This window comes from Coturnix japonica, chromosome 2 (genome assembly GCF_054131305.1).
Source record: "Coturnix japonica strain WE chromosome 2, WE-NBRP24, whole genome shotgun sequence".
NCBI classification, from domain to species: Eukaryota; Metazoa; Chordata; class Aves; order Galliformes; family Phasianidae; genus Coturnix; species Coturnix japonica.
The window spans coordinates 88,481,442-88,495,241 of record NC_140664.1 but is presented as its reverse complement, the minus strand read 5'-3'; the positions used below and the strand labels follow the sequence as shown (position 1 = coordinate 88,495,241).

At 35.4% G+C, this 13,800-nt stretch overlaps 1 protein-coding gene across 1 annotated transcript in view; it reads right to left on the bottom strand.

The window, feature by feature from the left end:
• ABCA13 (ATP binding cassette subfamily A member 13) overlaps window positions 1–13,800 on the bottom strand; it is a 165,063-nt gene that overhangs the window by 59,064 nt on the left and 92,199 nt on the right. The window contains exons 42-47 of the mRNA XM_085537944.1: window positions 10,743–10,989; window positions 9,946–10,035; window positions 8,583–8,655; window positions 6,913–7,031; window positions 6,444–6,531; window positions 24–132 (exon numbers count right to left, since the gene is read on the bottom strand). Coding sequence (XP_085394070.1) covers window positions 24–132; window positions 6,444–6,531; window positions 6,913–7,031; window positions 8,583–8,655; window positions 9,946–10,035; window positions 10,743–10,989 — 726 coding nt within the window. The remainder of the gene's footprint in view (window positions 1–23; window positions 133–6,443; window positions 6,532–6,912; window positions 7,032–8,582; window positions 8,656–9,945; window positions 10,036–10,742; window positions 10,990–13,800) is intronic.

The window sequence follows — 13,800 nt, the reverse complement described above, 5'->3', positions numbered from 1 at the left end:
ATAGACAATTAAAGGAATATTACCATACTGTCTCCAATCCACAGTCGGGGGCAAATTCAGCCACAGAATGAAGTTATTTAGTTCATTTAGGTAGGATGGCAGTGAATGGAAACCTTTCTGGTTATACCACACCTGAAAGAGAGAATGGAAATTTTGAATCAAAAATGGAGTCTGAAAACTGATCTGAAAACTCCCCTAATTTAAAGAATTACATAAAGATAATGAAGATGAATTCTCCCTTTAAGTCACTTCTTGTTTACAGAAGAAGATGGCCTAGGCAGAACAGAATGGTTTTATTTGTAATAGCCTTTAAAAAAAGTGCAGCAGGTTGTTTTCGATTGTTGGAGTTACAAACCTAACTGAGATTCTCTGGTTGAATGAAACACTTTTTTTTTTTTTGCTTTACAAACATTTGGTTGAACAAATAACACAGGAATGCAATGCAAAAGCAGTATTTTCTAATTTAAGCAGAAACACAAAAGATGAGGAAAAATAGTGTTATAAGTGTAGCACGTTAATTATTGACATTCCAAAAAGACTTATCAAAGTAATACCTGCAATTGACATAGGGCATAAAAAGTCCAAAAACAGACCATGACCAATAAAGTTGGGAAAGAAAGAAACAAGGATGCACTGCTTACACATTAAGCATGAAAACTATGCCAGAAGGACAAAGTTAACATGGCACCTTTAACGAGCAATTATACTCGGTTTCCTGAGTGAGGAGGAAAAGTAAATACAGTCAGCTTTAAAGCAGTCAAAGCAAGTCTGAGGACCACAGGGAAACATTTCTCATGTAACATACACTTTATCTTTAAATCAGACAGAACTGCTCCAACTTGATAAATATACTCAAAATGCATACTTTCCTAGGATTCCATGAGAAAGAATCAATGCTGATGGACTAATTATGTCACAAAACTGAGTATACAGTGCTTTCAGTTTTCCTTTTCCTTTGGAAATCAATTTCATTTCTATTCCTCCTTAATTGTTAATCAAAATGCCTTTAACCCTATATTATACCAGAAACTAGGTCAGAGAAAACAAGAACACATTTAAAATCATCTTCAATTACTGTCCACTCCTCACTGCATAGCAAGCTTTCATCTCCCTTTTTCGCTTATGCAGTTGACAAAATTCTTATCCTTTTCTTGTTTGCTATCAACTATTTGCTAATAAGCATTTTGATCATCTTGGGTTGGCACTGGGCAATTCTCACTTTGTCTCTAGACTATGAGCTTTATGTCAAAGTACATGGTTTTTTTTAAACAATGGTCTCTCTTGTCCTAACTTGATCTTCCAAGATTTCATTTTTCCTGAACCCATTCTGAAATTACAGTTTTGCCTTGGAAACTTCCACGAATAATACTTTTTCATCAATCAGATGGTGTTTTCACCTAGTCTTCTTCCACATATTTTTTTTTCTACTTTTTTTTTTTTTTTTTCTTTTTTTCCCAATTTAGTTGCAGATAATAGTCTGCTTTTTCCTTTTAGAATTCAGCAACAATTCTTACTTGGACACTAAGATCCAGACCTTGGCTTTTCTGTCATGTTCTTCTCCATGCTTCCTAGTGTGGGCTATCTACTCTTCATTTCTGTTTCCCTCTCCTAATATTTCTTTCTGAATTTACTTTCCTCAGTATCTACTTGATTGGATCTCCCCACTGTATTCTGTTGAGAGTCAAGGTCTGAAACACTCTAATCCTCCCTTTTACTTCTCTCCCTACCCCATACCATGCTGTCAAACTCTAATCTGAGTTTCACCATCAATTATTTTGTGTCTCTCATCCGTAAATCTTCTTTGCCATCATCTCCATTCAGTATTATAAGACAAATGTGCAACTGTGGACAAGTATAACTACTCCTGCTTATAGTAGCTTTCACATTTTCTACTCTGTTCATGATGTGGTCTTCACAGTTACCTCAAATCTCATCAGCATCCTAAGTTTCCACCTTTAAGGAAAAAAAAAATAAAAAAAATCCTCTTTTATAAACATGTATGCAACCCCTTTGCTTTCCTTCAGGTCAATGCCCACAAATTACTACACAGACTAGGCTTCCCATTCTTTAATCAGCAAGAGAGCTCCTTAAGGAGATAAACTGAAATAAAACCCATATCCTGAAAAAAGTGCAAATTCTTCCACCGCTGGATCTCCTGTACAGATAGGCACCACACAAAGAAACAAATGTTCAAAGGTAGCCAGTCTTTTCCACAGACCAATTTCTCATTGTATCTTGTTTAAAAGGATTTGTGCAGAATAGAAAGTTATAAACGCACAATGAAAATCCAATCCAATTTTGTTCATCATATTGAATAAAAGGCAATTAAGAAAACAATAAAGCAAAACCCTGATGACACATTCTCATTTAATTGAAGCAGGGAAAGTCTCAACTATTCACAGAATGCCTCAGAAATATAATAATGTGACCAATATTCAAATGAAAATAAATAAATAAATAAAGTAAAATAAATCCACAATACAGCATTGTGTATAACCATACATTTCAATATTCCACACAGTAATTGGAATTCTGCATTTAAAGTATTTTAGACAGCTGAATCAAACAACCAGAAAATAACCAAATTAAAGATGGTTCTTTTATTACTTATAGTACTGCCATAAGTGAAAGAAAGAGCAACTGAGGTTGCTCTCTTCATCATAATATATATTTAAGCTCCTTTTGTCAAAATTATTTTGATTTTTTTTCTATATTGATTACAAAGCTAAAATATAAAAAAGAAAATATATTATTTTCAACTGAAATATATTTCATATTTCCTGCATGCTTCACAGGTGATTATTTACAAATGGCAGGAAAGAGATTAGTATTAGAAAAATACATAGATTAAGATTATTAAATTTGATTTCTTATCATTTCATCATCAATCTATGACTGATAAAAAATTTGTTCTCAAGGAAAAACATTGCCCATCTCTAAATTAAAACTAAGTCTTGTAAAAATATCTTTCCCATTACTCCACATCATTTTTATCCACAATTAATATTCTAGAATTATGTTAGAACAATGTTTGGATTAACCTACGCTTTATAAAGGGAAAAGAATGAGGACTGACAGAGAATGAGCATTAAACAGGAGAGATGTATCTTCCTCTAGACATTTATATTATTGCTGTATAATAAAGCCTCAAATTCCAGCCTTTCATACAGAACACTTCAGAATGTCACTAAAGACCACAGATTGCCTGACCAGACTACTTAAAATTTATTTTTCCTATTTAGAATTGTTACAAATAACAGCAACTATATAAGCATCCTAGAGTATTTTTGCTCACAATTACCAAAAGAAACAAATATGTGGTCAAGAAATCTGGAAAAGTCACTGAGGGGGGGTGGGGGAATGGGAAATAACATTTGAAGCAGAGTAATGCTTTTGCCATATAACATCATCTTCATCAGTGAATGTCCATAGTCAATGGCTTTAACCAGTCAAGCCTGGCATATATTAGACAGATTCTTTTCTTTCTCAGATTTGAGGGGACCTTAAATATCATCTAGTTCCAGCCTCAAAAATCACAGAGTTAAAGGCCTTGCGTAAGTCCATGTAGACAACATCAGTCACACTTCCTTTGTCCACCTATGTAGTCACTCCATCATAGAAGGTCATCACATTGGTGAGGAAAGATCTGCCCTTGGTGAAGCAGTTTTGGCTGTCTTGGATCACTGCCTCACCTCACATGTGCCTTAACATCTCTTCCAGAAGTATCTACTCCATGATCTTCATAGGCACAGATGTGAGGCTCATCAACCTGTAGTTGCCTGGATCTTCCTTTCTCCCTTCTATTGTATGTGAGAGTGATGTTTCCCTTTTTCTAGACACTGGAGACTTCACCTGACAGCCATGATTTTTTCAAATATGATGGAGAGCTGCTTGTCAATCATATCAACCATTTCCTTCAGAACTCTAGGATGCATGTCATCCAGTCCCACAGACTTGTACACATTCAGACTGATGAGGTGGTCTCAAACTTGCTCCACTCTTACATTGATTTTACTCCCCCAGCTCCCACTTAGAAGTGCAGGGACATGAGAGGCATTAGAAGCTCTCACTGGTGATGAAGACTGAAGAACTCACTAAGTACCTCAGCCTTCTCCATGTCTAAGGGGGTCCACTAACCTTTGCCTAACAGTTCTGAGCAATGTTTATAAATAAACCCTTCCAGTTGTTTTATATATCCCTCACCAAGTTCAATTCCATCTGCACCATGGCTTTTCTGACTGCATCCCTGCAAATTCAGACAGCGTATTCTTCTCAGGCCACCCATCCCTACTTCCACTGCTTATATTTTTCCTTTTTCTCCCCTTAGCAGACACCAACACATCTTTGCCCAGTCATGCTATTTTCCCATCTCATCTGCCTGATTTCTTTTTCTGGGAATGGAGAGCTCTTTTGCCCTCAGAAAGGCATCATTAAATTGCAGACAGCTCTCTTCAGTTCCTTTGCCCCTAAGGTCCATTTCTCTGGGGATCCCAGAGATTACTTAAGAATCCTAAGTGTTCATCTTCCTCAAATTCAGGGTCCTGATTCTACTTTCTGCCAGGATCACATTCGTCAAGATCATGAACTCAACCAGGGCATGGTTAGTGCAGCCCAGGCTGCCTCTCATTTTAATCTCTTTTATGATTTCTTCTGCATTGCTGAGCAACAGAACAAGCAATGCTTTACTTCTGATTTATCTGTACAAATACCAGAACCAGAAAGTTGTCATCAATGGACTCCAGGAGTCTCCTAGACTGTTTGCAGGTCACCATGTTGTTTTTCCACACTGTATCTGAACACATACACATTCACTGTTGGTATAGACTATTTCAGAAATTGAATAAATATTTTTAATTTGAACTGGAAAAATAAGCTGACTAATGGATCAGGGAATAACACAGATTCCAACATTTTCTAAAATGAAGTGAATCGAACAGTAAGTCTCTTCAAATGCAAATTTCTCATTTTACTTCATATGAAACTGTGTAAATGCTACATTCACTGTCTCATGAACAAGCCTGAAAGGTCAAAGTAAAAGTCTGGTCATTAATTATTGAAAGGTTAATGCAATAATTTGACACTGCATCAGTTGAAAACCACTTCCAGGAGGTATTTTAGATAACACAGTGCCCTTTATGAATCCACTCCAATATTTTCTTTGGCTCTGAAATATGAAGCTTACTCACAAACATAGAATTATAATTTATCCTTTTGTCAATGCCAGGTGGAGATATATGAATAACACATTAAATAAATAAATAAAGGACCCTGACAAAATACACAATGCTTGCATATCAAAACAATAGTTGTAAAGGTATAAAGACACAGAGGATGAAAACAGGAGTTGGAAGAACACATCTTACTGCAGTCCTATAGGACTTCAATTTACTAATTACGGATTTATGGAAGTGAAGTTCAAAGCTATAAGAAATCTGGAGGTAAAGGAGATTACAAATGACCTAAATGGAAATATGTACAAGGCAGTTGATATTTTCAAACAGAAGTACAAAGAAAAATGACATTGCAGTCAGACACCAATTTGCAATACTAAAAGTGAAATTATGTTGGTAAGGGTTGGAAAATATTTACATACTGTTTTAACTGCACTTTGCACCAAAAAGGAACTTGAGATAGAGTTTAATTACACTTCTGTTTTTCTCCTTCATTTGTAAGAGAAAATTACATCTGCTGCCAATACAACACAAAATATTTTCAAGACAGAAAGATCTTTCACTCATACTCCAATTTGAAACCAGAAGGTCAAGTTTCACAGCTTCCTCTAATAAGAAATCTTCTGCTTGCATAAAACAAGGTTACTGAGATTCTTCACATACTCCTCCAAAACTGCTCTTCTCCTCACTGCTCTTACATTTGAGTCCTTACATTGGTCCTCAAAAGAACTTTGCAAAACATTCCCAAGATGAAAACAGCAAACAGCTCCAAAGAATTGCTTTCAAATGTAAAATTGTCCACAAAGTGATGTTGATTGCCACACAGCGACATCTACCACTTTCCTCCTGTGTAAGTCAGAGTTTTATCACAAGAAATGCCTTGTAAAGCAACCTTTGAGCTAAAAATAAAGAAGGGTACAGACAGACATTGACTTTGTAAAGTACAAATGAATATAAGATGATATTTGCACTTTCTACCTAAAAAAAAAAATAAAAAAAAATAGTTTTAAAGATGAGCTCAGTTAGACTCTAAAATAGGTTCACAGGATAAACAACAGAAGGCTTATCATTTGACTCATTTAAACCTGCTTTTCAGAACACGGAAAATTTTCAAGAATTACAGACAGAAAATCAGATCATAATAGACAGCTTTTCCTCCAGTTTATAAATGCAAAGATTTTATACAGTGATTTATTATTTGCCAAGGGCAATGAAGTCTGGACCCTCAAGAAGTAAGAAATGTATACATGTGTGCACATGTGCAATCCTTACCTTAACCAGAGGCTTAGATTTGATGTTATTCCATTTTTGTTCTCGATATTCAGAAGCTTTCTTCCTACCAAAAGACCACCCACCATATCTGGTAACACACAATAAGGTGATAGCAGGTTACCCACCAAAAACTCCATCCTCCTTAGCAGTCCTTTTAGTTATTTATTTTTAATTTTATTTTTAACTATTTATTTATTTGCAATGATGAAGTGGTAATATCTAAATTAATGTGTTATTTTTCAACTGTAATTACTGTGTGGAAAGAACAATTGACAACTTCTGGGGGAAGCTCTGTGAAACTTCCATAAAGGGGGTTCCAGGTTACGTTTATATAAGGATACTGACCTTAACAAAAAACAACAGACTGCCCCTTTACATAGACCCGTGCTTTGGATCAGGAAGGAATATTATTGTGTTTTTTTTTAATTCACAAGGAATGAGCTGCTTAGTCGTTTTACAATTAGGTTACCTTGCTTTGTTGGAAGATCTCACTAAATATTCTTCCATGATCAACCCTGAGAGATCATATAAAATATGTCCTCTTTTATTTTTCATATAGGGAACAGAGGTATTGAAACTTGGACACATCTGGAAAACAGTATACAGAAAATAAGTGAAAGGGCCTTTAAAAATAATTTAAAAAAACAGTGTTACTAAATTTAGCCTTCTTTTTTTTTCCAAATTTGTATGCAGTTTTTGCAACATTGCTTGTCAACTGAATTTAACTTTTTCTTAGCTTTGATAACTTTTCAGTAAATTATGTATGGTTTCACTTTTATAAGGTATCTCAAATAATTGTAAATGTCATCTACATAATGAGTACCACCTTTGATTTCTCTTGTAACCCTGTCAGTCAGTTTTGTTTTGAAAACATTGAAACTTAAATATAAATTTCAACAGAATTACAGCAATGAAAAAGGCAAAAAGACTTCTATTCACTTTTGTGCTGGAAAATAAACACAAAAGGCAGAATATAGGATGAATTCAGATTCATGCACTGTGAAAGAGTAGTAGGGGAAGAAAAGAAAGGAGTTTTCTAGCAATTCAGTTGGATATTCTCTCAAGAAGACAGTTATTATGATGTGATACCTGGGAAACTTCATAAGGTACATAATGCATAAAATCTGAAAATTTGCCATGCTTATTTGACACTTGACCCTACAGGTTATAAATCAGTCTCAGATAATGCAGCTTTCCACAGCTCACAGATAAAATTTCTGCCTCCACTGACAAATTGCTTTTGAAGTTCAACAGTTACTGGGTCTATCCCTGCCATTGAGTCCCCATTAACTTTTTATTTAAGCTTGTTTTAGTCTATGTATCATTTTACAGTATTAGAGGAAAAGGTGCTCCTTGAACAATAAAGTCAAAAATTAGTTCCCCCTTCCAGTTTTCCCAAAATTAAATGAATCTCGGATACAACTCTCACTCCAATAAATTTATCTCCATCATAAGCATACAAATAATTGATGAAATGGTCCCACCAAGGCAAATGACTTAGTTCATACAATTTCACACCCAACTTTATTACTCAATGTAAGAACAATTCAAATGGAAAAGTCACTAGTCAGAAAGGTAAGAAAATAATTAACTTTTTCAAAATTCTTCCCTGAAAAGCTATTTTATTTTCACATACATAGTTCAAAACAAAACTAAACTCTAACATTAAAATTTAGTCAAACACAGATTCTCTGGTAGCTTCTAACAGCTAGAAACACCTGCCCTTTCCATTTTAGAGTAAGTCGTTTTTCTGGTAATCAAGTGTAATGTTTTAACTTTATTTTGCATGACTGTTTTGTAAGAAAAGTCCTATGTCATGCTTGAAGCCAAGTTACATCTGATGAGTTCTCCTATCTTTGATTCCTGCTATTTCAGGTCAACCTAAAGCCACTTCTACTATACACAAAAAGCACACTTAGATATGTAACAAAACTGTGCAGGCTTTTTCTCTGAATACCTCAGAATACATAACCCAAATGTTAGTTGAGATAAAGCAATATATGATCAGAAAAAAAAGGTCACTGTTCTAAGCATTTACCTCCTCAGCTATACCCCCGTCCCTTCAAAAAGAATAGTTCAGGTACTGCATATAACACATAAGAAGCTTTTACATAAATACATACACAGAGATATACATACCTCCTTTGCAGACATGCACCCACATGAATTCAGGAGTGTCTGTGATTCCATCTGCCAACATGAATTACTTTTTCTAATGGGAATAAATATAATTATATAAACAACCATCAGGAGAAAGAAATATATTGTAGAAGAAATCCACAAAGTAACAAGTACATCTGGAATCTTGAGACCCTTCGTAGTATTTTATCACAGTAGCAGCTAAATCTGAAGATATATCAAGTTTTTTGTTTATTTGAGTCAAAGTGGATTCACAAAATATATTTATCTAAGTAAAGCAACAAAGGATGTGCATGCTTTGTGTTTGCATCAGTAAGGTAAGTAAAGAATAGTTGCCATAGTCTGCATTACTAACTTTGGATATCTGGAACTCTAACAAACACCCTCATAATTATTGTCTAACCCTCATTCATACAAGACATTAGACTCAATCAAAATCCTACTGAAATTAATGACAAATCTGTCACTGACATCTAAGCGATTTGAATTAGACCTTTAACAATTAAACTTATTTACACATATTCTATCTGGATACTACCTCCTTAGTCAAAGCAGATTTTACTTTAGCCTCACATTCAGAGGGCTGCAGCACAATGAAGAAAGACTGAGAGAGATGGACATCCAAGCTGAGATCTTGGAGAAGAGAAAGCTCCAGAGAGACCTCTCCAACCCTCTGGTACTGAGGGAAGCTAACAGCTAAGACCAACTGTTTACAGAGTCTGAGCAACAGATAAAGGGGCAATTGCTTTAAACTGAAAGAGCAGAGATTTAGGTTAGATGTTAGGAAATTCTTTACTCAGAGTGTAGCAAGGCATTAGCACAAGCTGCCAAGAGAAGCTGTGTGTGCCCCATCCCCGGAGGTATTCAAGGCCAGATTAGATATAAACCCCGGCAGCCTGAACTGGTGCGTGGCAGCCCTCCCTATGGCAGGGAGTTGGAAGTAGACGATCTTTAAGGTCTGTTCTGAGCTATGCTATTCTATGGCTGCTGAGAGAAGATTAAGACAGTTCACATTACCAAATATATATATATATATATATATATATATATATATATATATATATATATTAATTCCCTTTATATATATATATTATATATATATATATATTAATTCTCTTCTTCTTTACAACTTTTGTTTTTATCTATGCTTCTACTTTCTCTTTTGTTTATGTCTATGAAATCAGAATTTTTTTTTCCTAGATCCAACTTAAGGCTAATTAATTTTTACTGTTAAAATTTCACAGAAAATATAATTATGCTAGATTTATTGATTTCCTTACTACTATCAGCATCTCCATTTCAAGTTAGCAGCAAGTGTTAAATCAGTATAGAATATTTTAAAGTAGATATGTTATTCAGTTACCCTTGCATTGAATGCATGCATGTGAAGTCCCCGTCAAAGAAATATCTCAGTAGAATCTGAGAAAGGTTTCCTAGATTATCATCTTCAGTGCTGTTCAAAACAGGCCAAAGGGAAAAGGAGTGGATGGAGGAAAGAAACACAAACATGTTCAATTGTCTAATTCTATTAACTTTCAGACTCACAGTTCTACACGTTTTCAACAAAATTAAAGAACTAATATATGCATGGGAAACATACAAAACAAGAAAAAAAAAAACAAACTACATCTGAACTTGCAAAAAAAATTCAAGGCAATTACCCCTAAACAAATCTAAAATTCTCCTCACAGCCATTCTTCTCATTACAGACGTGTCTTAAGTGTTTTGTGTTTCATTTAAAAATTCAAACATCATATTATTATCTTCATAAATATATCTGGATATTTGTCAATAGATAAAACTATCTATTTGATTTACTGAAGATAAATAATACTCCAGGTGGTTTCAAAGCTAAAAGTACAAAAAGTAGAGGTTCAGCTAGAAGGGCACAAAGTTCCTTAGTACTGCATGGTACTGCCTAAGCTGAGACCTTATTCAGAAAAATACTGATCTAATCAATTAAATATGCTGAAGCATGCAAAGGTTTTTTAAAATGCACTTAAACATTTACATGTATGTGGTCATGATCTGTATTGAACGCAAACTGCTCCAAAATCTTTGTCTTTCCTCCAGCAATGTACAGTGCCTACAAAAATATGGGAACTCAAGGATAAAGGTCCCAGAAGCCTGGATATTGATGATGATCAATGAATTCTTTACCTAAAGAAGGATTCTGCATTCTTGTAAAGTCCTGGTGTCAGCTTGAGAGAAGGATAATCGATAGCCAGAGGCTTCACACTAAACAAGGCCATTGCCAGTGCAACAAAAAGGACTGGCAGAAGTACATTTGACAGACTTCCTCTCCAGTCTCGCCTAATGTGGTGAAACCTCTTCAGCAGAAGGGCAACAATTTGTGCAAGAATGAGATTAGTTCCACACATACGTGAGGTCTCCATAAGCGAAATATCTGCAACACAGAAATTAATAAATAAAAAATAAAACCTGAAGAAAATCAAATTACATGATTGTATTTTCAAATATAAAACACAATAGCTTTTTGATAGGAAAGAAAGACTACACAAATCTATAGCGCCCAACTGGGTGAAGCAAGACAAATCTCCCCCCACCTCAGTAAAATTAGTTAACTATTCTATTAGGTCACAGTCTGCAATGATTGAAATCAGTGATAACTTTTCCTCAGGGATTTCAACAGAAGTCTTTGGAGTGTGTTACAGCACATAGATGCTGGAAAGGTAGATTCTCATAAAAGCATTCCCTTACTTTCTCTGCTTATAAAGGACTGATACGTTTATTCATATGTTAGCTAAAGTGATATTCACAATCCCAGTCAATAGACTGTCTGTCACATTCTTATGGGAGTGTTGTCACAGCTTACTGGCATTTCACCAATCAAATTTTCCTGATATACTCTCTAAGAATTTAATTTTGTTGCTCTTTGTGTCTACTGTTGTGCTCAAGTGCGTACTTGTGAGACATACCAATCACTTGGCCTCTATTTTAAGTTCTAATGTCTTTTAGGTATGTGCAGGCTACTAGCAGCTCCTCCAGTCTTGCCAGACTGAACATACCTTGAGCCTTTTTTCCTCCCTGGAGCATAGCAGTCTCAAGCAGATTTATTAACACAGAAAATTGCACTGTTACAAAACTGTGCAGTCTGTTTACCATAGTGCTCAAAGACATACCATATTTTACAATCCCCTGTGATTTGTCTCTTACTGCATTCTATATAATGGGACAGTACTTCCATGTTACATTTTAACAACTACTTTTAAGAGAGCTTTCAAGTAACCCTAAATTATCTGCCCTTTGCTTTGCACAGTTTCTCCTAGTTTACTCAAAATTTAATCCCAGAAGAGAGTACTGTAGGACAAACAAGGGGGAAAGGCAAAAAAAAAAAAAAAAAAAAAAAGATGCTGAATTTCTAACAGAGTGGCCATTGAATGAATTGAATGATACAGTTCCAATTCTGTGCTATTGTAAACTTGTGATTTCTTATATTAAAAATTATACGTGCTTTGCCACGGAAGAATTTAATTAACATGTCAAGTAGACATGTTATGGGAGATCTCAGCTTCTATGGTTTGGTCCTACCTAAGAAGTTACCGGGAGGATTTCACATTGACATGGAATATCTTGTGGGCTTCCAAAGATTTCTGAAAAAAGATAAACATCACATCTACCTTCAAAATGAGCCAGAAAAGAGGATCAAGGTGAATACATTCTGATCAACCTCAGTCCCTGGGATAGTTACAGATGAAAACCCCAGAAAAGCATACCTAAGATAGAAAAAATAAGTCGCCTGGGATAGGCAGCATGGATGGGAAACATCTCTGGCCCACATAAGAACTATGAAGACAAGATTAGTTTAGTAAATGAAGAATGAGTAGTGGATGCCTTTTTTCCTTGACTGAATGCAGCCTATGAATTGTTCCATTGTGGAACATCCTTAGAACAAGTAAGGTGAGAAAGACAAGAAAGCCGGGCTCTCTGTACCACACTTTGAACTGGATTAGTGGTACTGTGTGCAGCAAAGGGGCAGTTGGTTACAGTGTCCCTGAAGACCAGTGGTGAGGAAGACACTGACTAACAACGATGCACACGTCCATACCAAGTAGAGACCCACATGTTTGGAGGTGGCTGTAGGGGGCTTGACATTTGGATGAGAGCCACCTTCCTGTATGGCTGGTGGACAGATTGAGTTCAGAGACAGCACCCAGAGGTAGCAGTGGTACTGAGTAAAAGAGTTTCTGCCCACGGAAAAAGCAAAAGAAGCAACAGTCAGAAGCAAGGACATAGGAAATACCTACTCGATACATAGCGAAAAAAATTAACAGCTATGATAATCAATAGAGCAAACTAAACAAAGCCCTGAGTAACCAATTCTGAGTTGATCTGCTTTCAGTAGGAATTCAGACAAGATAATCACCAAATGTCTCTTCATACCCTAATAGCTTCTGATTCAATCAGATTCCAATTACTTCTTAGTAAAAATTTAGTTTTATTTCTGGAAAGTAAAACAGTATTTATCCTTTTAATTATGATACTGAGTGGCATTTTTTAATCTTATATGTTCTCATAGAACAGAAATTCTGCCTATTAGCAGTTCTAATCACAGACATGTCTTACTACATTGACAACTCATACAAAAGGGACTTCGGATTTTAGTCTTTTGTTGGGGGGGGGGGGGGAAGTAGCTACAAAATTCAGACAGCAGTCCTATGTTCAAATGTCTCAGTCAAATGCATTTGAAATTTGGAACCTGGCTTTCTATAAATTTGGCAACTAGGAGAAAACAATCTTGGTAAAAGAAGATCTTTTAAAGCAAAATTTTAGGGAAGTATTAAGCTTTTTGAATTACATCATATTGTGGTAAGATTTTCCACAGTTAACACACAGAGGCACTTGAAAGCAGAATAATTTGCAAGGGATGGGTGTTTTTAAAATAAATGAAATCCTGTGTTTCCAGCTGAGTATTTCTGCAATTGTAATATATACTATCTCTCATTTATCAAAGCTATCAAAGTACTGAAATGCAAGAAAAGTACAAAGCAGCAGAATACAATGAAAAATCTGCCATAGTCCCAGATTTGCTCATAGATTATAAGCATGAAATGGGAGTGAAAGATCCTTCAAAATGTTTGCTCCCTTTGAATCTTCGAAAGAGGGCTATCACAATTACTTTCTAAAGGCAGGAAAGGAAATCAGAGCTGCATTTTGTTTCTTGACAAATGAAACAGAGAGTAAAGCTAACAAATTC